Genomic DNA, 27,544 nt, shown 5'->3' on the forward strand with positions numbered 1-27,544 from the left:
TAACACCTGGGACAACACAGAGTCAAAAGATGTGGAACTCGTATTCTAAGCAAACGATGGAGAGTAGCTGCAAGGCTTTTGGCACCTGACTATGATGAAGCTTTCAAGAGAATTTCCTACTGAAGGGACCTGAACTATTGGAGATTACACATACTGTATGCTCAACCTGCACACCTCCAGAACAATTCCCTTTTAGGCAAATGTGAAACGCACGTGTTTCAACCATTTCCCTAGCGCTAGTATGAACAAAAATAAGGAGAAAAGGGCTGCAGAGGACGGCTCACAGAGGCTGGGGATTAGTGGAAGGAACGCGAAACCATGAAAGGTGTATATGCCCATATTTTCTCTAATGCTCACAGCAACTGCCGAGTAAGCAACTGGCCACTCCTAGTATGACTAATGGTGTAACTACTTAAGGGCTTATTTCCACTGGAGTTTACGAAAGTTAGATCAAAACAAACCACAAAGTTTAAAATAGAAATGCTCACTATCTGCTGTCAACAGCAGCAGACTATTTCAGCGCATGTATGAATTTAAGCACACACACGATTCTGTTGACTGAGATGTAACGCTTAAAACGGCGTGCTCCCGTTAACTGCTTTGCTGAAGTGGGGTCTCCATCTGTCCATACAGAGCTGCACATCCCAAGTCTTTGGAACTTTACTTTGCAGCCATTAGTTTTGGCCCCACGGGAACCTATTTATAAATATCTGAATTAATTAAATCAGATCTGTACAGCAGAAAAAGGAATCAACTAAATACGGTCACTATGGCAACAAATATTTCCTGGATGTAGTTTTGCGCCTAATCAGCAATGGCCTCCCCATGTTCCTAACAATGGCAAAAGTTGTCGGGCTTTTCTTCTTTGTTTGTTTGTATTGAATGTGTTTCTACAGAGTAAGACGATAAATGTAATGTCTAAGTATTTCAGACAAAGGTCCCTCTTCAGTAGTATTTTCCACTAGTTTAAAAATTATTAAGAACTTGAAATGGGGATCCATTGTTTTCCCTTCTTCTTACCACACTTCTGCGTCCCCGGTACAGCAAGAACCTCTGCTACACTGAGAAATTCCACGGGTTCCAACTCTGAATTCAGATATTAAAGCGACCCCTTCACCACTAACATCAGCTGAAAGAAAGGCTAGAAAAATGAGGGCACAAAACAACCTGTTGTTTTCAACAGACAGACTTGGCTGACCCCTGTGTCCACATTAAGCAAAAATAGAAAATTAAAGGTGCTGACACTTTGCCAGTCCCCATCTGCAAAATATGCTGCTGGCCATGTCAATCACAAAAATGAGGCCCTACGTGCAGTACATGGTGGAAACGTCCAAGTCATGTCTGTGCATAGCATCTGAACTCGCCAAACGTGGCCACAGCCTCCTTGGAGTTTTGCAAATGTCATGCTTTGTGGATTGGGTCTTTGGTGGGTTGTAGGTATCTCAGAGGGTTTCATGAGCTTGTTTGCGCTTTGGTGGAGCTCAAAGATACCGAAGGGTTTTCTGAGCTTGCTTTCTTTTTTCTTTTTCTCTTTCTTTTTTCTTAGACAGGTAAACCAACATTTTAAAAATGGTTTCAAACACCAATCTTGCCCATTGCCAAATGAGAGGGAGTTTCCAGGACAGGTCTATGTTTTCCATCTGTTTTTATTTCCCTGTTTGTTTTTTTTTTAAACAGTAGCTTCAAAGGTATGTGTTCACAGTGTCTTGTGTCCAGGTATTTCTTTCCCTTCCCTTAATGACTAGCAAATCCACTGGCAGTGTCAACCAAATGCAGCGAAGGAGGTCAGTTCTCAGAGACAGTTAAGTCTGTACAAGTTTCATGAAAACAGAAAAAGAGATCCTTCCCATACCCTGACTGTTAGAAAAGTTTGTTCGCTGTCTTGTTAGCTGTGCAAGGGTCCACGTTAGCGCTGGGGCGAGAGGCGAAAAAGCACACAGTCTTATGGTTGCCTCAGTCATGGGAGAAGCTTCAGTGAGAGCTGACACCTTTTTTAGATGCTGATATCAATCAGGGCTCTGCATGAAATCAGCCTTGGTAACTCCCAGTGTGCCTGACCTTGCCAGTCTTACACAAACAATTAAATAGTAAATTTTGATCTTTAAGTGTCTCTTCACAGTTACCTGTGTCTATTCAGATGTGTGGTTTTAGACTGAGATCACACTCCAATGCAGATCTATTTATTTATTATAATTATTGTGATATTTCGGAGAACAGAAGAGAAATCTGTTATGCAAGAGAGGCACTGGGTTTGTAAAGCTCAAGCCACACCCTCCACACAGCCACAACTGCGGAGAAGCCGTACAAAGATGCCAGAGCAAAGGAAACGCGTGGTTAGCCTCTGATTTGCAGAATTTGGCGTGGTTTTGGTTTTTTTTTTTCGCATCGATGCAAGAAATTCACGCTAGCGAAAGAGCTGTGGCTGAAATAAGGTATTTAGAAAATCAGTAACAAAATGCTGCAGCTGGCACGGATACTCTCCCTCTAATCTTTAGCTTTCAAGCCCCTCCTGACACAAGTCACCTTCAGGGGACAGCAGAGAGAGCAAAGGAAACTAAGGACCTCTCACCCACATCGGCACCCACAGCAGGGGCACCAGCGCATTAGCCCAGGCTGCTCCGGGAGCTTACAGCTGGACTTTTGGCATTATATTACCTTATTTATCAACACAGTTTTTAAAAAGCAAGTATTTCTAGTAGAATTGAATGTTACCAGACGTGTCCTGTGTTAAAGAATAAGCTCACTTTCCCCCAGAAGTACGTAGCTCATAAAAATCTCAAGTCCTTGCATTGGGAGGGTACCCCCACCCCCAGTGTGGCTGTTTGTTAGTGGGGTGACAACTGCAACCTAGAGTTATCTGGCATGTGTTTGCTAATGCACATGCTGCCTAAAAACGCATAATGAAAATGTAAATAAATGCAGAGGAGTCCTGGGGATAAGAAGAAGATATACGAAGAAACCACTTGATGAAAAACACATACATTGCTCCGTATTGTGTCACTGACCATATATATGTTAACTCTTCCAAGCCTCATTTGCCTAACAGCATGGAAACTGCCAGCATTTTAAGAACTGCTATCAGATAACTTGAAATGACATTAGACAGACCATACACAGCAAACAGGCTCTGGTGAGTGTAGTCTTGAACCCGATCCTGAGCTGCAGCGTGGTTATGCTACGCATAGACTTCAAGACAGCTAGACGTGCCCTGAGTCCATAAACTCCTATGGAAAGACAAGCTAAGCAGCATATTGCAAAGATAGCGCTCTGAGAAATTTCACGTGACGAGAACTGATCTGACATTTTAATTTATGCCCTTGCCAGTACAGCGGGTTGGCTTTCCCTGCTTCTATCTTCTCGTACTTTGCTGTCAATTCTCGATTAGCAAGATGAGAAAACTGTTGCATAATACCTGGATTTCACTTTTAGGACTGTTTTCCTGATGCTTCCAGAGTCATGGCAGTGCAGAGGAACCCCAAGCCAGAACTCCCTGTGCTACACGCTAACGCAAAACAGTCACGGAGAGAGACAGGCAGTATGGATCTGAAACGCAGAGATACTCTGAAATCTGGAAAACACTTATGCACTTACTGAACTCATTATAAGGAACTTCATTATTTTCAAGGGGCCTTCTCACATTTTTAAGAAGACGCCTATTAGGATGACAGCACAGACAAAACTACTATAACTTACACAGGATGCTTTTACAGAACAGAGAAGAGAGCAAACCCCTGAGAACAAACCTGTACTACCACCGCACAACCATGCATCCTCTCGCAAAGATTTCCTCCCCTTAAATAAGATTATGAAAATATTTTCCCCCTGCATATAATATCATCTTTAAACAATTCCTCTTACTTGCTAGTATTTCACATGAGCTTCTAATCTGGTTGCATTTAGCTTCACTAGTTTTCCCAAGCTAACTGTCCCCCACACCCATTTTAATAAAACCCAATTAACACGCTTGAGAGTCAAACATGAACAAAGATCTCCCATTCCCTCCAAAGTACGGCATTCATGAAGATATCATGAATAAGTAAACATTCTCTAGTGTTCTGTTTCTTTTGTCTAGCTTATTGGTGTTGAGAAACCTTCTTCTTCATTTATTTATGTTGGTATTTTATTTCCTTACTGAGTTTCAAAGATGAAGAGAGAAAAATAAATACCCAGGAAAGAGCTGATAGGCTGAAATGGCCGAAGTTTTTCCCAGGGAGGTTTAAAACAATTATGCTTTAATGCAAAGGTTTTGTTGTCTCATTATTTCATACACCTATTTAATACACCTGTTTTCAATATGCAATATACGACAGTCTGTATATGACAGCAGCTAGCAAACCAGTATAGCAAAATCCTGTTTATCCACGTGCAGGAATCCAGTTTCTTCTCATAATTCTGCCTTCATGATATTTCATTCTAGGCCCCTAAATTCCTATTGTGCTTTGAAGTGAGGCAATCCTGCCTAGTCCAGGCTTATTCAAATGGCAGAATATGTACAGATCCGACAGGAAGTCAGCTCTGCACAGACCTCACCAAGGTCCCAGACACACTCCTGCAGTAGATCCAGTATTTCTTACCTTTTTCCAAATCCCCTAGGGAGACAGTGCACTGCAACATACTTGCAGTTCCCAGTGGGAAGGCAAGGTGCAAGATCCGGTGAGCAAGTGGAGTGATTCTTGCTTACCTGACCTTGCCAACCCCCTTAGCAGATCTTTGTCAAATCATCAAATCTCAGAAAAATTATCGCTCAGACTCTAACTTTAAAAAGTGATGAACTGGTAAACCTCAGTGAAAATTAACAGACCTTGACAAATGCTAATTGCGCAGGCAGGATGCTTATCTTAGGACTGAAGACGTAGTCTAGATTTTGTCTCTTAGAAAATCCAAGCACTGTACCTGAGCCTCATATGCAATTAATATGAAATGTTATTTGCTTTGTGTTGACAGGGTCCATTTTTCAAAGCCATGAGAATTCTTTGGTAGAATTAAATCCGATTTGATCCTTGTACATGGCTAACCACAGGGCAATGTGCTATCTTTTCTACAGCACTGACTGTTAACATACTCAACAGCTGTAGTGTCTTAGCAAAGGGCCTTTCCAGAGGTGAAAATGGAGGCATTAGAGCATGACACGTTTTCTGTGCCCTGCTTCATAACCTCACACCTCGGATGAACTGTGAAATTTAAGACTAAGGGACAAACATCACAAACCAGCCAAACAGTACTATTTTTATTCTCATTACAAAGTCAGAAGGGTTTTTGTACTTCTTAAAGGCAAAAGTCATGCCTTTTCCAACAGAGGACAATAAAGGCTATAAGAATGCTTAAAAACCTCACATTACCTTACTGGGTTGCAGCAATGAGTGCGTAGATGCTACATTGACGAAACTCCCGCTGCTCGAGCAGTAACATGCTCATATTTCCACTTGTACTGCAAAACAAACAAAAAAAACCCCACAACTTGCTGCATTGGTTTGAAGCTGTAGCCCTCAGGGCTAGGATCTCACAGGCTAAACAGAATTTTTGACAGAATTTGACTTTTAAATTTGTAGCGTAAATATAGAAAGCAATGGTGATTCAGTGCAGGCAGAGCTCCTCCCTTCTGAGTCACTTCTGTTTGGATATCGCAGGAAGATGGGAGAGGTGCTGTATACCTGCAGGTGTCACCTTACCAAGAGAATGTACTACAGAGATCCTGACCTTTTGGGTGGTTGCGAAGGAAGCCTCCGTGATCTTCCTCAGCTAGAAGTTTGTTTCACTTTAGTGTTCAGGCCAAACTCTAACGTAACTCATTCTACCTACCAAAAAAAAAAAAATAAATCCCAGCCAGAAAAAAATATCTGTGAACCAGAAAAGATAATCTGCTCTGACAGTCCTTGAAGAAGAGGAATGCTGTGTCATAGTGGAGAGATAACTGCCCCACAGCAGCAGGTGGTGAGGCTCCCTGCAGGCTAGTAAATCTCTCCAAGGTCCTTCTGGAATAAGGCACAAAACTACCATCACATGTTGCTACTTCTTTTAACGAATCCTGTCTAATCCAAAAAGTGGAACCACCTAAGAGCTATTGTTGTCTTGGAGCTATTTTTAGTTGAAGAAACCAAGACTGCAAAGTAAACTGGATATTAAGAAGCTCGGACTAAAAATACTTGACAGCAACATATGATATCTTTGGATCAGAAAACATGGTTGAACTAGTAAACAAGTTACATACTCTTACAACACAACTCACCAGCACTTATGGGTTAGACTGGCAACATACTGTCTATCCTGAGAGAGGACAGCATGTAAATGGGATGACCTCTGGCTAAAGCCCATCTTCCTTCCTAAACGCTCTCTTCCAGCCCTAGCAACGGAAGTCTCAAGCTCTTGTCTGAGCATCTGAGTGACCACATGAAGGACTCCTCCACAGCCCCCAGCAACAGACACTGGGTGAAGAAGACAGAGCACAAATTTAATTCATCCACTCTTCCTCTACCTGCCTTTGCGCCCCAGACACCTTCAAGGGAAAGGAGAGGACATTTCTGTGGAGCAGTTCTCCCTCTCTTTCTCTGCTCACACTGGGATTTGCAGACATGTCCCTGGGTGAGGACTGAAGAACACTGAAACCTCCATTTTTCTCCAACATGGCTTAAGAACTGGAGGGGCTGACGTGTGTTTGAATGAGTTCTCTGCATTTCTATCCACCTACCCACATCTTTTTTCTTTTCTACTAACTTACTTCTACTAACAGATGTGCGCTGTTCTATGAGGCTAATGTCTAGCATACAGCTTGTCGACTGTCAGTTTAATCCCTTGTAATAATAACTGGCTAGGGTTTAATGGCTCTGTCTTTCACCAGCATCCCTGTATTTCTGTTTCTTTCTTTTTTCTGCTTGTATTGACTGAAGGCCAGATGCAACCTGATGTAGTTTGGTTTAGTTTCTTTGCTTTTAGCAGCGCTCCACCAATTTAGACTGGCTAAGAATTCTTTCTCAAAAATATTCCTTGTACTGGCACTTCTTGTTTTGCATACAAAATACAAGCAAGCAACGAGTTACGTGGTTGTATCAGTCCAGGCTACGTGTATGTGGCTCAACAGGCAGCTCTGAGCACTGGTTTTCCCATCAGGTATCACGATGGAGGCGGGTGTACAACACCTTGAAGATGCACAGGAGTGTGCTTAGCATAGAGTCATCCAGGTTATTACACCGCACAAATCAACGTCAATGGGATTCTGCAGATTTGTTAGATGTCTCTTAGTTTCCTGTGACCAGGACAGGTAAGTAGGAGAGTCTGGTGCTTCACAGGCCAATTTCTAAGCTTCGGCTAGTCTGCAAACCCACGTTTATTCCTTCCCCTGCACAGCTGCCTTGTGGTCGACATTAAGGATCATTGTTCTCCTGACTCTCAGCGTGTCACATGGCGGGTGTGGGAGCTTTGTGATTTTGCATGTTCAGCCTCTGGCTTCAGCCCTCCCTCCATTACGGCATCATAGGACAACTTCAGTCCATGCCAGGCACTAGCCTCATTCTGCCTTCTGACCTGTTCTAGCACTGGGAAGCACTATTCAGTATAGCAGTCATGATTTGGTATTCAGAAACCCTTTCCCTTGTTGTTGTCTTTTTTTTCTACCGCTCCTTTCCACGTGCTCCCCTACCAACATCATGTGCTCATTGTAACCTTTATGAATGCATTCAACCTTCTGGGTACGCTGACCATTCACCCCTGCTTCACCTGACATGCCCGTTACTTTCCTATATATAGGCAATATGTCATGCATCCACAGTTTCACAAGCTTTGAATTTTGTTTGCTGAATCGCCAAAATTTTATGTCACCTCCTCTACCGCCCTTTACAGGGAAGAATATTCCTAACAGAAACTACCCTTGGTGGTCTACATTTGGTGATTTAATTGGAAATAAGGAGGTTACAATAGCCAAAGATTATGCGGATTAAAGTTCAGACACCATAGCAAAAGGGACTTCGGAAAACAGTAAGATTAATAGGTTTCGGGAAAAAAGAATCATACGATGAAATCTGTTATAATGGGGATACACTATCAGAAGAGAGGTGGTGGAAGCTTCCCCAGTTAGGAAATTTTTAGCAGAAATTGACAATTCAAAAACTAATCATAGATAAGATTGTACATCAGCCAGAAGAGTGAGAAGACGATGAGGCTTATAAGTTTCTCACGCTGTGATCTGTTTAAGAACACAAGTGGGCTACCTACTACTGTACTTTATGCTTCCCCAGACAAAGTCAAACTATTGCCCATGTAAATACACTGAGCAGAGCAGAGGTTAGACATTCTGTTCCTCTCTGTAATGGGATGTGGTTGGTGGAAGCGCACAGATTAGCAGACAAAGCCATGCCTAATGTTATTAGCCGAATGCTTTCACGGAGCTATGGCATTATGGAACTTCAGCAGAAATGTAAGTCTCACTGACCAAACTGATGGTCTTACTGGGTTAACAGAAAAATAATTGCTTTTCTTTTCAGCCCTGCCTAAAAGATCATGGAGTTTCAGGCCCTAGGCATTCTAATAACAGCATTAGCAAATAAAATGCATCCGTATGTATATGTATATGTATATGTATATGTATATGTATATGTATATGTATATGTATATGTAAATATATAGAGAAATTCCAACTGCGTTTAATTGATGGTGTACTGAATGTTCTGAAGACCACTGTTATTTACTGAAATAAAGCACTAGCAAGAACGACGGGTGTGCAATATAATCAGGGGTCTTTGTTGTTTTCAGAAACCTAATGAATGAACACATAACATCCGCTGGTTTCCGACATGACAGGCATATGGTGCTCATAAATAAATAAAAAGCATGACATTACAGTTACGCTGATACCAGGGAGTGGTAACATTTGGTAAGCTGGGAAGTTGTCTATTCTATCTTACCTTGACAGCAAAACCACAAAATCTCTGAGTAAAAATAATTAATTGTAACTGATAGCTTTTGGGGCTTCCTCCCATTAAGTCATGTTACTAGGTTCCAAAAGAAACATTAGAACACTTTTTAATGTATAGCTTCTGATGTACATTTTTAAAACCATTAAAATTACATGGAAGGTAATTGTCAGCTACAACAGCCCTCAGCAACAATATCTACATACCTGGGAGAGACTCGCAGCGTTACAAAAGAGTGCAGCAGGACCTACGGGCCTACATTCTACTTTGATTCAAAACTGAGATCCTGAAAATGCCAAAATAGCCACCTAAGGGTGGCTAAACCGATACTTCTCTCAGGTTTTACAGTGGTCTACTGTTTGCGGTACTCACCAGAACATGGGTGACCCAGGTTCAATTTCTAAATCTCTTTACGGGTTTAGGAACCCCAGTTTCACATCTCTCCCAGGAATGCCCTACCTACACACCCCTCTTTCCACAAGTTCTCACTGCTTGCCTGAACTGTCACGCTTTCACCAGTGGCATCACTACTGCAAAATTTGCAGGATATAGGAATAAATTTCTTTCTTCCACGCTTGCATTCCAAAGCCAGAACCAGATCCATAGCAGTAAGTCATCCTGCTGACCCACCCCAAAACACAAAACATATTATCTCAAGCAACTGGGATAATGACATTGGTGAAGTTGCCCACTGACCTCCGTGCAGCACAATAGTCCATGCCCTTAAACCTTCAAACCCATTAGTCCGACTGCAAACTTAGTCATACATCCAACACAGCCAGATAATCACCGTCCAACCAACAGCTAACTTTAGTCTCATCCTCAACTTGGAATTCATCCATCTTCATCAGTTTTCTGTGGTACCTACAGATTCCATAGATGAACCCTGCTCGTCAGGCTTCACTGTACTGACCCTTAGCCCTAGCACAAAGACCCAAGCCCTAATCAGGCCAGAACGTATCCAAAATAGGTGACGTGTGAAAGAACTACCCTCCTGGAGTGTTTGTGATCACCTCCTTTGGGTTAAGACTAGCCTAAAATTTGGAGCTAACACACAGTTTAGGAGAGAAGTATACAATATATTCCTAAACACTAAAATGTTCAAATGGGTTTTAATTCACTTCCATATGATAAAAGGTCACCTCTCTTTGGATAAACCTAGAGTTAACATGACGATTAAGACTGAGAAACAGTTGAATTAGGAACAGAGCTAAGCTCTGAGAGAGAACTGGATGGAGAATTGTGTGGCCATCTTAATCCTCTAGGGAATATCGAACAAGGAGTACAGTACTAGTGAGACTGCACGGGTTACTCACAGGACAGCAGCGTCACCTCTTTTAACTTAAAACTATGGTTAGGCTGAAGACTGGGATTAGGCTGTGAGAGAAATGAGATTACAGAATTGTGGTTCCATGACCACGGGGTTTTGCAATGGCTGCGGTACCGACAGCAGTTATGGTTCAGTTTAAGGTTAGGAAAAGAAGGGCAAGGACTGACGATATTGTACGTGAATCCTGTAGGCACCATTGAAATAGCATGAGGTTTGGCACACAGAAAAATCTAATGGGCAACAATTTGGGCTGAAGATATATTTTCAGTTCTTGTAGGGTCTGTAGGCCTGTAGCATGAGGGTAGTGTTGTAGTGCAAGTTAGGTCTATTCCTTTGGGGGCTAACTTTCTTAGTTTAAGGCTACGTTTGGTTGGAATCAGGTTTGTGCCTTAGAAGAGAAAAGCCAGAAAAGGCTCGTTCATTACAGGAACCTGTAAATGCTGCAAAAATAGTAAGCAGATTAAGGACATTTGAGGGAAATAAATTGTGGGGTTTTTTATTAAGAAATGTATCCTGGACCTCAAGTTAATCATAGTATTGTGGTTGTGTTTGGATTTGTGACAGAAGGACTCAGCCTAGAGCAAGGGCTGCCTGATGAACCCTATCTAAATGCAAGAAGTTTGTCCTTTGTTGGGACATAAATGTGGAAAGTTAGGTTTTGTTTCTGAATCCTGGAAGACCTGCTGTTGCTGTTAGACCAAAAGGTTAGGTTTTGGGTTTGGGTCTGTCAAAGTCATGGATCTTCCACTTGGGCTGAAAGAGGCGAAATCCTAAATACACCTGCAATTAGTTCTGGCATAGCCAGTGTAATGACTGCAAAACTAGACTAATTCACCACTCCTGCAGATGCCGCAAGACGCGCAGGAGTACTGGGCACAGCAAGGGAAAGGAAATGTGATGGGATGGTCTACATTTGGTTTTAGGCGAAGTTCATCTTTCAGGTCCACAAGGGGCTGAGAATTTAAACGTACTCCTAAGCGGTTTGTATGCTGCAGTGCTCTGCTGAGCGCTGACACCTTTAGTTGGGCTAGGATTTAAGTTCAGGTAACTGGGCCAGAGTTTAAGGTTACGATTAGCCCTTGGAACAGAAGTGGATGGAGTGTCAGGTTTAACACAATGTTCCAGACCAGCATGAAAGCCATGCCAGGAGAAATTTTGGGGTAGAGTTAGCTGGCCTAACTGGATTCAGGACAAGGTTAAGGGCTTCTCGTAGCTTGAGCTGAAAAGCAACATTTACATCTGGATCCTGCTAGGGTTGCTAGGCTTCAACCTGAGTTAGTCCCAACATATTAAACCAAATGATTTAATCTGGAGAGTCTGAAGGATCAAGTAGGGTTTAGTGACAGCATGACCTAACATCGTACAGGCCATTAGAACTAGGACAACCGCTGCTGAAAAAATCAAATGGGGCCGAGATAAGATACTGGGCAAGCAGGGCCTAAGTTTAGGGCTAAGTGTTGTCATTATGATTAACCGTTGGTACTGGAGGGGCTGAAGAGCTTTGTGAAAGTCCCTCCTGCAATTGATGTATTGCTCTTTTTTCTAAGGGAGAAAGGGACTTCACAGGAAAAAGTCTAACAGACGGGGGAAGTAGGAGAAAGAGGAAAAAGGGACACCAGTACTTATCAAGACTTTGGGACCACAAGGGAATGGTTTAGAAGTCTATACACATGTGCACATCTGTTTTCCCCAGTCTTTAACCTTCCTGCCATCCATCCTGTCTCCTTGTGAGTCTCCCTTCCCCCCAACTCCCACAGTCCTCTGCCTCTCCGTGTCACACAGACGTTCTTTTCTTTTTGTTCCTCTGCATCCTTCCCAGTCCCAGCACAGGGCAGAGGCAGCAAGAGAAGAGAAAGAAAAAGGGAAGCAGCTTTACCAGTTTTTTTCTTTCATCCTGTGTCCAAACCAAAAACAAGAACCACAACCACCACCACCACCACCACCACCATCACCACCACCACTAATAATGGAAGTGCTGCGGCACCATAGCATTGGGGAGAGAGGTAAGCGAGGGTGGCAGTGGTTTCACCACAAGCCTTTGGGGAGGGATGGAAACATTTGAGGACCGCCAGCTCCCAGTGAGCCGGCTGTGCCCGTGGGCTCTCCGGCCGGCCAGGCAGCGGTGACCCCGCAAGACCCTGCCTCCCGGCACTTCCATTTGCACAAGCCCGGGCGAACCCTCCCCGGAGGGCACCCAGCCTGAGGCGGCCCCTTTGCCTGGCAGCTCCGAGGGCAGGCTTCCGACGCACGGGGGGGGCATCCAGCTGTTGCCAACAGCTGTGTGTCAGCCCCGGCTGGGCCGCGGCCGAGCGCGGGGTCCGCCCCGCCGCCGTCCCCGCCCCTGCGAGGAGGGGGAGGAGGAGGAACCGAGAGTGCCCGACCCGGTGGCTTTTAGGGGGGGGGAGGCCACTCAGTTGTTAGCGCCCGGGCCCTGCGCTCCTCTTCCAGCTGCCGCTTCTGCTCGTTTCCAGCGCTACGGCCGCCAGGCTGGCTGCTGCCCGGCCTCCCCTCCTCCTTTTGCCGGTACCTACCTCAAAACCTCCGGAGGCTGCGGGGCTCCGCTCTTGAAAGGAGGAGGAAGCTGGGTTTGGCAAAGGCGAAAGGGAATTGCCTTGTAACTGGGTGGCGGGGGGGTGGGGGGGGGGTGGCGGCAAGCGGGGAGGGGGGCAGAGAGGAGAGGAAACCAAAACAAAATTAAAAAAAAAGAACAAGGGCTGAGTCTGGAAGCGGGTCTCGCCGCCCAGGACCCGCACGCCCCGGCGGCCACGCGTGGGTGCAGAGCGCGGCGCGTCGCGCAGGGCCGGGCGGAAGATGCACACGACGCAGAAGGACACCACTTACACCAAGATCTTCGTCGGGGGCTTGCCCTACCACACCACCGACTCCAGCCTGCGCAAGTACTTCGAGGTCTTCGGGGACATCGAGGAGGCGGTGGTCATCACCGACCGGCAGACGGGCAAGTCCCGGGGATACGGCTTTGTAAGTGCCGGGGCGGGGGACCGGGGGGGACCGGGGAGGGGGCAGGTGGTCGGGCCGCATGGGCATGGCGGAGAAACTTCTGCGGGGGTCGCCGAAAGAAGGAGCCGCGCCTGGGGTGGAGGGAGAGGGGGGGCACGGGAGAGCGGTTGGCTTTTTTTGCTTTTTCTCCTTTTTTTTTTTAATTTTTTTTCCCCTTTCCCTGCTGGGGAGTTTGGAGAGAGGCGCGGGGGGGTGGAGAGGGGAGGAGGGGAAGGAATTACTGAAAAAGGAGATGGGGGGGGGGGGGCGGGGGGCGGAATTGCCTAATTTCTCGCAGCGCCTGCACCGCGCCTGTTGCTCCCTGATACGGCCGCGCCGGGGGTTTATCTGCCGCCGGCCGAGCTCGGTCCGCGCCCTCCGCCCTGCGCCGGACCCGGCTCCCTTCTCCCGGCTCCCTTCTCCCGGCGCGGCCGTCGGGGACACGCTCCGCTCCGGTCCCCCGCCGCCCTGGATGGCCCCCAGCGCCGCCCTTGGTTGGGGGGGTGGGAGGAACAAGCCGGGTGCGTGTCGTGGTGGGGGAGAGAGAGGCTTTTCCTTCCCCGCGGGAAGGGATCTGATGCGCAGCATCGCCCCGTTAAGGTCACCATGGCTGACAGAGCTGCTGCTGAAAGGGCTTGTAAAGACCCCAACCCCATCATCGATGGCAGGAAAGCCAACGTGAACCTGGCGTACCTGGGTGCCAAGCCGCGGATAATGCAGCCAGGTGAGGAAGCGGCCCCGAACGGCTTTTCTCTCTGTACCTCAGGTCTCTGAAGAGCGTGAAACTCCAAAAAAAAAAAAAAAAAGGTAGTGCTGTCTGGCACTTTCCTGAAGTACACTCGCTGTCTGGGTGCGCTTTGGTTTTGGTTTTTCAACGCAGTGTGTAGTAACTTTTCTGGCTGTTTTGTACATGTGCCTCATTTAAAAACCAAAAGCAATCAGAAAGAAGTATCTGCCATTCCCCAGGAAGACTTCCACAGCTCAGACGCTTCATTGGTTATTCCTGCTGCTGGGAATGTGGTGGCACTGACCATTTACAGTATCGTTGCAAGGAAAGATTGGCCTAGGAATGAATCACTTCCAATGTGTGCGGTCTTATTAATACAAACAATATCTTAATGCAAACCCCTTGAACAGATGGGAGCTATTACGCAGACTTGAAAATGAAACGTCTCTTCCTAAAACCACATCTGAGCCAATCTGATGTCCTAGCCACTTCCCCAACTGCTGCTTTGCAGCACGGGGGGCAGGAGCGCAGAGTGTGTGCACATTTGTGCCCTAAAGGAGGCTGCTCTGAATTCCCCTGCACTTGGCCTGAGGAACACTTGTGTGAGTAATTCAGCAGCCACCGAAGAAAGAAGGGGTTTATGCTTGGGCACTTGAAGAATAGAAATGAAGTTAGGATTTGACCCCCACGCCAAGTCCTCATGAGTAGACATGGCTCGGATTTAAGGCTGTAGAAAGTACACAAATACCCTGATGAGTAGAAAGTACCAAATAATCCTTCAGAGGCTAAAGTTAGGGACCGTAACAGAGCACAAAATAAAATGCAAACAAAAACCTTGTGCTTATTGTTTAGAGAAAAAGTTGTTCTAAACATCTCTAGGAAAGCTTTGCTGTTCTAAATTCTGTATGCATGTATATGTGTGTGTGTGCATATGGATTGATATATTTTGTTTTCTAATTTGTGGTTCTGCGGTCTTTCAGACATCGTCACTGGAAGTTGTTAGTGAAGGCTGTTACTCCGCGTTTGTGTGTGCATATGTATATAGCATAAGTAAGTGGCCAAAAGAACACCCATACAGAGAATGTGATGTGTTTCTGTTGATAGGTTTTGCCTTTGGTGTCCAGCAGCTTCATCCAGCTCTCATACAGAGGCCTTTTGGGTAAGTCTGTTCAATGGCACCTCAAATAGGGGAGGAAAAAAAATTTTTTTTTTTTTTTTTTAAAAAAAGGAAAGAAAAAGTATGATCTTTGAAGGCCTATTGCAGTAGCAGCCTTATAAACTCACCAGCAATGCTGAAGTCCTCAGAGTTGTAAATGTATACCCGTAAACGCGCTCACCTTGTCGGTCATGTTCTAAATGCCGCAGCTGAGTCAAGTTGTGTGGGACGTGTCCCTTCCACCTAAGCAGTCCAGTCCCGTTTGACCCTATGATAAAACAAGGAGGTATGACTTGATGCAAGATTGCTGTGCCCCATTTCTCTTTTCTCAGCTTGACTCAATGTTATTTATCTCTTTCTAATCTGACAGGGATCGTTTACAGTTAAGATAACTGATCAGAAGGATATGATGATAAGAGGTGGAATAGTTCTGTTTGGAATTAAACTCTGTAACCAGTAGACTCAAACACAAACAAGCTAAAATGGTGATTAACGATGCATGTATGTTTTTTTTATATAGTCAATAGACCTCCGTGTGCTTTTTTTTATTTATTTATTACAGTAATGAAGTGGTGTTGATAGCTAAACTGTGTGCTTTTATTTAATTGAAAGAGCTGTAGTGAAAGTTTTTTGGGGGGGGTCTTTTTAATTTTGTTTTTGTTGTTGAGGAGTGACTTTGCCATGGGGAGCAAAGGGTCTTTTTTTTTTTTTTTTTTCCTTGCTTTCAAGCTGTAGCCTGTGACTTTTTTAACCATATTTTGTAGTGAGTGCTAAATTGTGTGACTTCTTGATTTTCAAGTAAATCAACGTATTGCTTGCATGTTCATAATTTGGGGGGGGATTTGTTCTTGGGAGGGGTGTGGAGCTCCTTATTAACAATGTGCGTCCATTTGGGCTTTCTAATTTGAGATTTTTTTTTTCTTCAATCTGTCTTTAATACGTAGCGCATTTCTCCTTTACTTGAGTATACTATTCCTAAGTAGATCTAACTCTTCCTTCTTACAGGCATTTAATTAGGAGGTGAAGTCTGCTTTAAACTTTCCATACAGTGTCACTTAACTAATGCACACTGACTGAGAAACTCATTGCAAAGAAATGCATTTTGCTGATTAATGAGTAAGCTAACAATAAAATAGGGAAAATGCGTCACAAACAAATTTTATTTATTTGACTAGAATACCTTTAGAATATTGTACCTAGCTGTTATTAAGCAACAATAGCTTCTCAGTAGTTTGATTTATCAAAACGTTAGGAAACAGTTCCTATCCTCAGAACTGTAGGAAAAAAGTTTTCCTAGAAACTTTACATACTTTGAAAAGAGAATGTTGATTCTTCTGAGACCCATGGGGAGGTTGTGGAAAACTTTTTGTCTTTTTTTTTTTTTTTTTTTCTCCTTTCCCCTTCTTATGATTATCCTCCACTGCCTTTTGTTCGACTTCTCTGAGGTGTGAGGAGACAGCAGCGTATATGCAGGCATCAGTTTATGATGCCCGCGCTAAGGGAGGCGGGAGGTGGAGCGCGCTGTCTCCAGAGCTGTTAAAGCACTTGTTGCAAAGAGGAACCGGTGGAGCGCCCGGGCATCAGCCGCGGAGAGACTGAGTATTTGCTGAGCTCAACAGAAAAGGAGAACCTGTGGCAATCTGTTGTTAAAAGAACTGCGCAAATGTAGGGCTCTTTCTTGCTTTCCTTACCTAGAGTGAGCAATAGATCATGTAAATCGCATTTAGGTCAGGGAAGTTCTTCCAGCAGGCTGAATAAGGTTTTATTTCTAATGCAATGTACATAAATCTGGGAAAAAAAAAAAAAAGGAATGTTGGTCGCAGGGTCATGTATATATGAAAATTGGTCATTTTTAATCCTTGGCTTTTGCCTTTCTTTTGCTATGTGCAAACAAAGGAGATTACTAATCCTGCCTCTTCCTCAGAATATCCTATGACCTGTACCTTTTCTAAAGACTGCAGTTCAGATTAAGAAGAACAGCATTCATTACGATGAATGAACATCTTCATTCGCTATATTCCTTGACAATAAGAGTGGTTGTTTCGGTGCTTATTTGAATCTATTTTCATTGAAAAGTTCACATTTAAGAGGATGTTACGTGGCTTGCACTGAAATATATGGTCACCTTGAAGTCTTTCTTCCTCCTGTGCAGTTGCACTTTTTGAAAAAAGTACACTTTACTAATATGCTGTGTAAAATGGGTTGTAGTGGGGTTTCACTACCATTACCCTGCTAGTCCATACACAAAAAGCTCCAAATATTTTGTGGTTTTTTTATTCCTACCAGAGTGCAAATTAGCAAGGTGCTGCCATATTCTGGTATGGTCAGCAGTGTTTTGATATGGTTTGCCACCTATCAAACAAGAAACTGAAAATAATTGGATTACTTTTACTGAGAAGATGCAGAAGTACAGTATTCTCAATTAAGTACAACGTTATTGTGGTGGAGGGAGCCAGAAACTAGATTAGCTTCAATGCATGAAGCATTTAAGCTGCTGGGAATTTTTCTTTATTCAGTGCTGCAGAGATCAGTTCATCCACCAAATAACATTTCTCCCTGCTCTTTAAATTCAGCATCTGTCTTACTGTTGGTGTGTTTTGTAGAAAGCTGTTGGATCACAGGACTGGCTATCTGTACAGCTCTGTTTTCAGGATTGTTTATTAAAATACTATCTCTGAATTCAATAGGAATTTATGGAGGGGGAAGATGACTTTGCCTTCTGAGATAGCTTTTCTCATTTTGTTTTGTAATTTTCAATTTAATATTGGTGGGAAAATCTGGGGTTGTACAGATATACTGGTGTAGGATGTGACTTACTCTGTTGGAGAGACATTTTTTTCCTTTATTTTCTGCCTAAAACTTGTACCATGATCAAAATGAGAACATCCCCGCTGTTTTTAGTAAGACCAGAGTTAAGTCCAAAGTTATTAAGCTCATTATCAAATGCTTAGCTGATGCTATCTGCATGGTACTATCTTCCAAGAGTTAGGCAATTCTGCCTTTCTTAAGAGAGACGGAAAAGCCCTCTCTTGAGTGTGTGATCAAAAGACCTATATAATACTAGACTACGGATAATCTGGAAAGAGGGAATGAAGCTGGGACAGTCAGAAGTCAGCCTGCACAATGCTAAATGTCCTCTTAATGGTATGGGGCACAAATTTAAAAGGAAGCATTTCAAGAGTCTTGTATGTCTTGATGTGTATGTAACCTATTTCTGCTATAAGGAAAGCTGTGCCTTGTTGAAAATGTACTCTTTAATTATGCTTACAAAATGAGATGATGCCATGCAAGGGCCAAAGCAAAACATTTAGTTCAAATAATTTAATGTTGAGAGTCAATGATGTGCTACTACTGCTGAATTTTCATATGCCACAGCTCTCTGCATTAGCCGACAAAGTTCGTTCTTTCCTTGAAACAATTACCTTTCACTTTATCATTACTTATAGGATTATTTTTGAGGTCTAAGTTAAACACAAATCTTCTGTTACAACAATAAAGGTCTTGCGGCACACGGCAGGAGTGTATGCCATTCAATTTTGAATATCCCAAAGCTACAGTTACTGCTAAAGTTAAATGTGGCTTCCCTTTTTCATTATTGCAGAAGTGTAAAACAATAAATATACGTTCCAAAATAAAAACTACTGCCAGGAAAGAAAGCTTAAACCGTGTCTGATTCTCACACTCTTACTCTCTGAAGTAAAGCAGCAGCTTTTATTTAAAATTAAGGATGCTAAGGGTATCCAGCAGAACTGGGAATTGCTTTTGCAGCTTTTGACCTGGCAAAGCATTAAAAGCGGTTGGGTTCTGAATGGCTGAGACCTGCATTTGCTGGCCTCTGCAGTAGGTAGAAATTTACTTTGGCCATATAAAGCCATTTTACTCGACTCAGAACAGTTGTAGCATGACAGATGATCAAAAATAGCCCCAGTGCAGCTTATGCTGTCAGTCATCATGTGTGAAATGGCATGGTGGTGAGGAGCCTGCACAGGGTTTATGTTTATTGTAGGGTAAGATGTGGCAAACAGATAATGTTTCATAACTTCACCACCTGTTAGTTTCTTGGCTTAAATAAAACAAGTCACAAGAGTTTAAGCGGGAGCACATGTATCTTTCTGTCTTGTTCGAGGATATGGCCGAATGCTCTAATGTCTTCAGAAAATCTCAGTAACATCAGCTCAAGTCAACACAAGCATCTCGATAAGCTTGCTTACTGTCTCTTCTGTTAGAATTCCTCTCTTTCATAAATGCTGTATGTAAAGATTCCTTTGATGTGGTGTTAAATGCACTTTTAATGATGCAGAAGAGGCTTTCGGTGACTTCAAATTTAGTTTTATACCTCTTCCCTTAATACTTAAAAAACATGGTGTTATATTTATTTGGATTGTATTTGAGTGGTGACCAATACCAAATGCTTGTTTATGCTCATCCATTTTGTGTGGAGAGCTCAGGTAACGATGTGTATTTAAATGCCCAGAGCCAGCTTAAGTATGCTTCAAATGCACTTCTGGCTAATCACTTCATAAATTAGGTGAGTGTTAAAAACCCAACTGATGGTTTTGTTTTATGTTTTCTTTCCCTTCCCAATCCCTATTTGTCACTCTTTTTTTTTTTTCCCTTTTCTCCCTTCACACAGAAGGAAATGAATTTAATTGACATGTTGGGTTTTTATGATTGTGGTGTTCATGTCTTAAATACAGCAGCTGAACATTTCTCTTCTGCTAATATTCCTATTCAATCAACTGAGCTCTTTTTTTCTTAAAAATAAAACTAGGCTGTTGTAAAACCTGACTATCACTTATTTTAAACTATGTTTTGCTATGAATCTAGTTGACAGCATCCCTTCTGATTGAAACGTTTCTGTGTTGACCACTTAAGTAAATCTTGAAGTTATTTTAAAAATGAAACAAACAAAAACCAAAACCCTTTCCATTAAATCTTGAATTTGGAGAAAAGAGGACAGTTTTTACCATTGCAACTTGCAGCTGTGCTTACAGTGTGCTAAAAGGTTGGTGCAGGCTTCAGAGTTGTCTGTAAAGGTAAAGTTCAGTATGAAATAGTAGTCAATCAGCACAAGCAGTTTTTCATGGATTAGTAAGGATTCACCGACTGGAAAGGAGTTGCCTATACGAGGGACTTCTCTGTGGAAAGCCAGATGCAAGACAGGGTTATGAATGTAAAATGATCATTATATTGAGTATATTATTTTTAAAAAACATATTATACAACTGTGAGATGAACTTGTATGTACACTTGCGTGCTAAGACAATGATATGACCAATTTTCAAAACCGAAGGGCTAAGTAAGCAAGCCAAGGAAGCAAGTTTTGTGACTTGGAGAAGATGGGAAAGTGTGCACTGATCTGTTCAGAATGGTTATTTCTTAAGCTGTAAATTTGTTGGTTTTTTGCTTTTGTTAAACACCAGATCTATTTAGACTTAATCCTATGCCCATCTCCCAAAAAACTCTATGCTGTATGTCTTGCATAGAAATAAACAAGCTGGCACAAAACAGGACATCAGTGGCCTGATAATCAAACAGGTTTGACCCTTGTGTCCTTACGAACTTTATAAAAGTGTGATGCACATGTACTTAGGAGTCACTGTTATGGATTTTAATAGCATCTATGTAGCTTCCCCTCAATGGCCTCTTGTGACGGAGTGAGCTGCACTATCGTTCGTTTGGAAAGTGTGATTCTTGCTGTGTTTACCACACTTGTGAACTTTATTTAAACTCCTTTGTCGCCTGTGTTGGTTTTTTTTCTTATTTTTAATAAGGGTGACTGAGGTTGCAGAGAAATTAATGTGTGCTGAGTCTGCATAGCAACTTAAGTAGGGTTGCCACAATACACTCTTTCCCCCCTCCTCCCCGAGAAGACTTTACATAAAGTCAGGGTTCAGCCATTTTGGTGCCTTATTGGCTATTGTCAAACTCATTATAGCGATGCTACCAAACTGTTCAGTTACTAATAATAACAGTATTGCAGGAAATAATTTTACTAAGAGTCAAGTAGTTAAGTGAGAAGCAGGGTAATAAAAATGACTTACAGGTGTTTTGAAAAACAAATACCGCAATTTTCCAGATGGAATAATCAAGCTTACTCCTTTAGACTCGTCTTAAAACTGGCATCAGTAATCCTGGTCCGTCTAAAGATTTTAATAGCATTAAACATAATGTCCTCAAGCAACATTAAACACTCCTGTTTAACTCAGCTATAATGCTGCGCTTTGGAGCGATGCTTCTCTTCGGGCCAGTGAACTGGTAATTGGTCCATTCGGTCTCGTTATTGTGGCAACCCTATGCACATAACAACGACTAAATTGAGTTTGTTTTAGTTCGGAGTACGGATATGATGCTTAGGCGCCGACTCGCGTCCCGACTCTAACTCCCTCTCCCATCTTTCAACAGGATACCTGCTCACTATGTCTATCCACAGGCTTTCGTGCAGCCGGGAGTGGTAATTCCCCACGTTCAGCCGGCGGCGGCTGCTGCTTCCACTACGCCCTACATCGATTACACCGGAGCTGCCTATGCCCAGTACTCGGCCGCCGCGGCCGCCTATGAGCAGTACCCCTACGCCGCCTCGCCGGCCGCCGCTGCCGGGTATGTGGCGGCGGGGGGCTATGGCTATGCCGTGCAGCAGCCCATCACCGCAGCGGCGCCGGGGACGGCCGCTGCGGCTGCTGCCGCTGCTTTTGGCCAGTACCAGCCCCAACAGCTGCAGACAGACCGTATGCAATAGCAGATGGACTTCTGAAGGAAGCTCGCTCTTTCTCTTCCTCTTTTCAGCCTTCCAGTATACGTAGCTAATCAGAGACAATCGATATTAACTAAGGAGCTTTAAGGAAAGCGATGCTATTGCGAAACTAAAGATTTTTATTCCACTGTCTTCATACAGTATGCATCCAAATCATGTTGTTAGAGGAGAGGGGTAGTGCGGCATGTCTAGTTTCAAGTATCAAGCCAGAAGAAAATGGAGGGGGGGGAAAAATACTGTACTGTCATGAAAGAGTGGCAGGAGTAGCAATGGGACTTCATATTTTCAAACAAACAAACAAGAACCAAAAAAAGGCAAAGGTGTACCTTTTACAGTATCAGGGAAGCAAAACTGCCTTTTATAAGTAAGCAAATGGTATTTGAAAAGTTTGAACCAGGGAAAAAACTGAGTCAGCAATATGTAATCTTTATCCATTTTAAGAGGAAACAAGCTTAAAGCACTGATTGTCCTTTCTAGCTTTCAGAAGTTGTCTTCGTGAGATAGTACCTTCTCACTGTCTCACTAACGGGCATCGAACAACCCAAGGAAGATGGCCGGCTAGTAAGATGGCGGACAGGCACCAAAGTTATTTTCTTCTCTGTCCTCTGGATGAGTGGAACTATGGAGCAAGTGATGTGGAAGTAAGGGGTGCAACAGCTGTAGAGACAATCAATAACACAGACAGTTCTGGACAGAACACATCACTCGTGCTCATGTGATGAGCTTGTCACATCCTAATCCCTCGCCCCATCCTGTTTCACTTTTGGGAAACTTTAACTGCTGGTGTCAGCTATTCTGATTCTAAAATAGGATCAGCCCTTTACTACGACAGCCTTCTCTTTCTATTTATTGCATCTATTCGTAACTTGTGAATAAAGGCAGGAAGAAGCTTAATGAATTAAAACCTTTAAGAACTGTTTTAAGGGAATTTTCTTTTCTGAAACCATTTGTACAATTTTAATATCTATTTCAGGATTCTATTTAAAATATTTATTAGCAAACGTACAGTACACAAGGCAACTTTTGTTACCAAGACTGCAGTTCTTGAAGGGTTAATGGTATGTGATTTATACTGTGCCTTAATTGTTATGCTATTTAAAAAGAAATATTTATTTTGAAAGTTTTACTATGCTGCACTCTAAAGAAAGCGACTTTAGATGTGACACTGTAAAATTATGTATTCATCTCATGGCATAAATTATTTAGTAGGCTTAGATGTAGCATATTAAATATTAACCTAATTAACTAAGGATGTTGACTTGGATTTATTTAAATTCAGTATGTGCACTGTATGAGGGTACTCTTAAATTAACACTTTTTTAGGTTTTTACATAAAATATTGCTAGTTCATTCTTTTTCCCTCTACTAGTTTTTCATGTAGACCTCTCAAATACATTAGTGCCGTTTTCTCACTCATCTGTATGTAGACTGACTATTTTTCCCTTTGCTAGAAAATGCTGCTTTACATTGTCCTGTGAAACTACAATACTTGCAATTTTTATTCTTGACCGAAATGGAATTTAATATTTTACACTGTATTGGATTTTTTTATACTTGAACAATTTCATACAAGGGAAGACAGGATAGCATTTTTATGGACTTTATCCAATGTCACTGGATTTATTTTAAGTATTCTGAATACTAGCCAGTGTTATAATGTAGACATGACTCTCCTGTGCATATTATTTATTCAGTATGTATATTGCTTTACAACATTTCAGATCTCTTAATCTATTCACTCGTATTAAAACAATAAAAAAATGTTGTCGCATCCCGTCTAGTGATGTTCTTGCTCAAATTGTCTTAGAGCTTGTTTAGTTAAAACTAGGGGGGCAACCCTTTATGTAACTTCCCTGGTCTGTGGGGTGAATAGCAGCATATGCACCAACTTTAAATACATAGATTGATATGAACTGTATTACGTGCAGGAAATTCTGCAGAGAAGATGGAGAAGATCCATCCTGAGAGTTACCATAAAATTATTCGGAGTAGAAGGGACTTTGGGAGGTTCCAGGTTGCTTATGGCTTTGTCCAGTCAGGTCTTAAAATCCTCCATGTGGAGACTGCATGATCTCCGGGTAATGTAGTCCAATACCTAATTATATCCATAGTGTCTTTTTTTTTTTTCCTTCTGTCTAGTCAGAGCCTCCCCTGTTCGTTTATAACCTTCGTCTCATTCTTTGGCAGAGCGCCCAAGCCCTATCTTCTCGGTAACCTCCTCTTAGGAACTGGAAAGTTGCTGTTCTCTTCCGTAGGCTGAGCAAACCCCAACGCCTCAGCCTCTCCTCACAAGTCTCATGCTTCAACCGCCAGCCGTTCTGTTGGCCCCCCAATGGAGTCGTTCAAGTTTATCAGCAGCTTTCACCTACTGGGAGACTCGAGACTGGACCCGCTATGCCAGCTGTGATCTAATGAGTGCTCAGTAAAAGGAAATAATGAATTCCCTTGATCTGCCATCTGGGCTCCTCTTGATACAGTCTGACGTACTTTCACTGGTGCCAGAGTTTACCACTGACTCCTGCTCAGCCTGCCCCAAGCCTCCCGTGTCCTTTTCAGCAGAGCTGCTACCAAGCCAGTCATGCCCTGGGGTATGCAGGGGGTTAGTCTTGTCAGAGATAAAGGACTCTCTATTTGTCCTCACTGAATTTCATGAGGTTCCTGTTGGCCTAGGCCCTCGGCAAGCGTAAATCTCTCTGAACGGCCGGCCTGATCTCAAGCGTATCAACCACACCCTCCATTTAGTATCGTCATTCTGCAGACCTAATAGTACTGCATCCTGTCTCTTCCTCCAGGTCATTGATAAAGATATCAGACAGGACAGACCCCCGAGGAACTCCACTGTAACCAGCCTCCGGACAGAGCATGAGTGCTTTTTGACCAGCAATCCAGTCAGTTTTTTGCCTATCTAGACTGGACCATCTGAAATCAGATACAAGGATCCTGTGTGAGACCACATGGAAAACCTTGCTAAATGCAAGGTAGACAACGTTCTCTGCTTTCCCTTCATCGACAGATGAAGTCATCTCCTCACAGGAGGCAATTAGGTTGGTCTGGCATGATTTACCCTTGTAAATCCATGCTGGCTATTCCAAATCGCCACCTTCTCCTTCATGTGTCCAGAAATTACTTCCAAGATTCCTCACTCCATGATTGTTATGTAATGTCCTAGATTGTCCTTCTTGCCCTTTCTGAAGATGGGTGCATCATCTGCCTTTCTCCAGTCACAGAAGACCTCCCCAGACTCTATGACCCTTCAAAGAAAGATAATCATGAGCAGCCTCACAATGACAACGGCCAGCTCTCAGTACCCCAGGTGCAGCCCATCTGGTCCCATGGACTTAGGTGGATTGAGATTCCTCAAGAGATCACTGAATAAACCCCCTTCCACACCTGGCAGTTTCTTTTGTCCTTGATCCCTTCCTATAAGTACAAACTGTTGTTATTAAAAACTTAAAGGACAGGGCACCTTTTTGCATATAGTACTTGAACTGGGAAGCACTGAAGTAGCTGCTTGGATCCAGTTGATGATGGATTTGTAATCTTTAGGAACACACAACATTTCAATATCAGTCCAAGCCATTAATGGCCAAAAACAGTTGCTGTTTCATGCCTGAAAGAAGCCTGCGTGAAATGTATGACAGTCTTGGCCAGTTCTTTGAGGAATGGGGGGGATGTTCATATAATCTTCATATTGAAATCCATTACTGCAGCTGTCACTCTTATAGTGACTTCAGCAGAAACACAGGCTTGACTGCAGAATTTGAGCTGCTCTTTCATGCACAAAAGTGGTCTTTTTCATCTGCAAAAGAGGACAGAAGTGAAATTGACATGATAGAAAATACTTTTCCTGGTCTTGGGGTCAGACTTCTTCATTTCACCGTGGAGGGTTACGAGACTCAGTTGTCCAGAACTGCTACACTCACTAAGAACCTGAGCTGATGCTGTCATGTTCTGTTCTGAACGACTGCTTATAGCCTGGCTGCTGAGAAGTGCTGCCAGACTGCCTTTTGCAGTCTGACCTTACGATCTGCAACCTTGCAGAGCACAATGGAGCGTTCTTTCTGCTAAGCAGCACGTAAACACCCAGCAGGGAGGTGAGTGGGAAACACTAAATAAATGCCATTTTCTACTCTGTTCTCCCATTTCCCCACCCTGGTCTTCCCCAGAAAGCATCTGCCTACAAGACATGGTATCAAGTAGGAGTTTAAACCAAAAGTCCCTCTTAGTGGAAGAGAGAGGATACCGATGGCTCAGGAAGCCGTGTGGCACAGTAACCTGTTAGTTGATATAGGAGGAGGAAAGCATCTTTGCCCTATCTATATAGACCCCTGACAATGTCCTTGGGCCTTCCCCTGCCTCCATCTGGAGGTGACAGACACCCCAGGGTAAGGCATGAAGGGGGAACGCTTGCTGCCCTGGAGGGGGACTGTGTTCTGGTAAGCCACAACAGGAGCAGAATAGAAGCTGATGATTGCAGTTTATAAAGGTCGGTTGCATGCTGGCTCCATAACTTGACCATGCAAATGTGCAAGTTCCACCAGCAGACCTAGCTCTGGGCCTACAACATAAACACTAGCTTGTTTTTGCTAAATGAGTAGATGAACAGACCTTTGTACATAAAATACACCTCAATAACACCTCACATACTTGAAATGCAAATAGTTCGTATTGCCAGGACCAAAATAAAATAACCAAAAAATAGCAGCACTTAATTGTGAAATATGTGAATACTGTGTTAGCATTTTACTTGAGAGATGCCATATATGTAAGCAGCAAGAAACTGCACACAATACAATTTCCAGTTGCGTTTCCAAAACCTTCGAGAGAGATTTTACACTGAGAAGTGACCAGTGCTGAGCTCCTTGCGCAGAGGGAGGGGAGGAGGGAGAAGTTGAAACTATGAACCATTGCTAAGGAATCTGCAGATTAAGAAAGGTGTAATACCTTGAAAGGTTACACTGATGACCTGGCTGCTAGAATTGTAGCTTTTCCTAATATTTCCATTTTCCCATTAACTAACCTACATAACTTGGTATTACTAGAGTATCTAATTTTTATTGGATTTTTCAAACACATGAAAGCACTATATTAGGATTAAAATAATGAAGCATCCATTCAAAGCACCTCTTAGTCTTGTTCATCAGATGCTGAATCATTTCAAACTGAGCAATTCCCTAGTTATGCTCAAAACTTCGTGAAAAAAAGTGTTCTATTCTGAACCTATGTTTCCGTTCTAAAGAGCCTGCATATATGATTTGAATTGTCTTCAGCTCAGTTTCAATTTATTTTGCAGGTTTTTGGTATAAATAAACATGTCAGCTGTGTATTCAGATTGCAAAGTATGTAACTTCTGTTTTGTGTTCTCCTGTGTGCTTGACTATTAGGTTATACTTCATCAAACTAGCAATAAAACAAGCTCTGGACAAAGTCTAAGTGTAAAAAGCTCACACACATGGGAATTCTTTAATGAAAAATTTATGAGCAAGTAAAAACTGATGATTATGATGGAGTTTGGCCTTGTAACTATCACCAAAATATACAATGCTGTGAATGGGTTACAGTAAGTAGAATGGGAAGGATAATGCAAGAAAAGGAAAACCACTCAGCCTTACACTACATTTAATATTACCACATATTACAGTCTTGCTAACCAATAACCATTTATTGGTTAGCAAGA

At 43.0% G+C, this 27,544-nt stretch overlaps 2 protein-coding genes and 1 long non-coding RNA gene across 8 annotated transcripts in view; 2 read left to right on the forward strand and 1 right to left on the reverse strand.

The window, feature by feature from the left end:
- The window catches only part of ATXN1 (ataxin 1), a 384,505-nt gene extending 367,607 nt beyond the window's left edge, over positions 1–16,898 (reverse strand). For both annotated transcript variants that reach the window (XM_063325865.1, XM_063325863.1), the window contains exons 1-2: positions 16,805–16,898; positions 15,295–15,381 (exon numbers count right to left, since the gene is read on the reverse strand). The gene's annotated coding sequence lies outside the window, so the exon portion shown is untranslated. The remainder of the gene's footprint in view (positions 1–15,294; positions 15,382–16,804) is intronic.
- LOC134510705 (uncharacterized) lies at positions 6,198–8,624 on the forward strand. The gene is made up of 3 exons (XR_010069693.1): positions 6,198–6,579; positions 7,105–7,255; positions 7,342–8,624. It is a non-coding gene; the product is annotated as an uncharacterized LOC134510705 (long non-coding RNA).
- RBM24 (RNA binding motif protein 24) lies at positions 12,612–25,641 on the forward strand. Of its 5 annotated transcripts, none has more exons than XM_063325882.1 (6): positions 12,612–13,212; positions 13,831–13,954; positions 15,062–15,116; positions 20,600–20,651; positions 21,519–21,713; positions 24,660–24,677. In XM_063325882.1, the coding sequence occupies exons 1-5, from the start codon at positions 13,045–13,047 to the stop codon at positions 21,672–21,674; spliced, it is 555 nt and encodes a 184-aa protein (XP_063181952.1). In that variant the 5' UTR covers positions 12,612–13,044; the 3' UTR covers positions 21,675–21,713; positions 24,660–24,677. The 5 variants fall into 5 exon arrangements, with proteins under 5 accessions (XP_063181952.1, XP_063181951.1, XP_063181948.1 ...); XM_063325881.1 differs by lacking the exon at positions 24,660–24,677 and adding an exon at positions 22,345–23,638; XM_063325878.1 differs by lacking the exon at positions 20,600–20,651 and having other exon boundaries at positions 12,615–13,212; positions 24,660–25,641.
- The last annotated feature ends 1,903 nt before the right edge of the window (positions 25,642–27,544 follow it).

The sequence above is a fragment of the Chroicocephalus ridibundus genome, chromosome 2 (genome assembly GCF_963924245.1).
Source record: "Chroicocephalus ridibundus chromosome 2, bChrRid1.1, whole genome shotgun sequence".
Classification (NCBI taxonomy): Eukaryota; Metazoa; Chordata; class Aves; order Charadriiformes; family Laridae; genus Chroicocephalus; species Chroicocephalus ridibundus.

Bases quoted from the DNA above. Each gene is read 5' to 3' on its own strand.
- RBM24 (XM_063325877.1), top strand. From the start codon at position 13,045: ATGCACACGACGCAGAAGGACACCACTTACACCAAGATCTTCGTCGGG. The intron at 13,213-13,830 runs GTAAGTGCCGGG...CGCCCCGTTAAG, and splicing joins AGTCCCGGGGATACGGCTTT to GTCACCATGGCTGACAGAGC. The intron at 13,955-15,061 runs GTGAGGAAGCGG...TTCTGTTGATAG, and splicing joins GCCGCGGATAATGCAGCCAG to GTTTTGCCTTTGGTGTCCAG.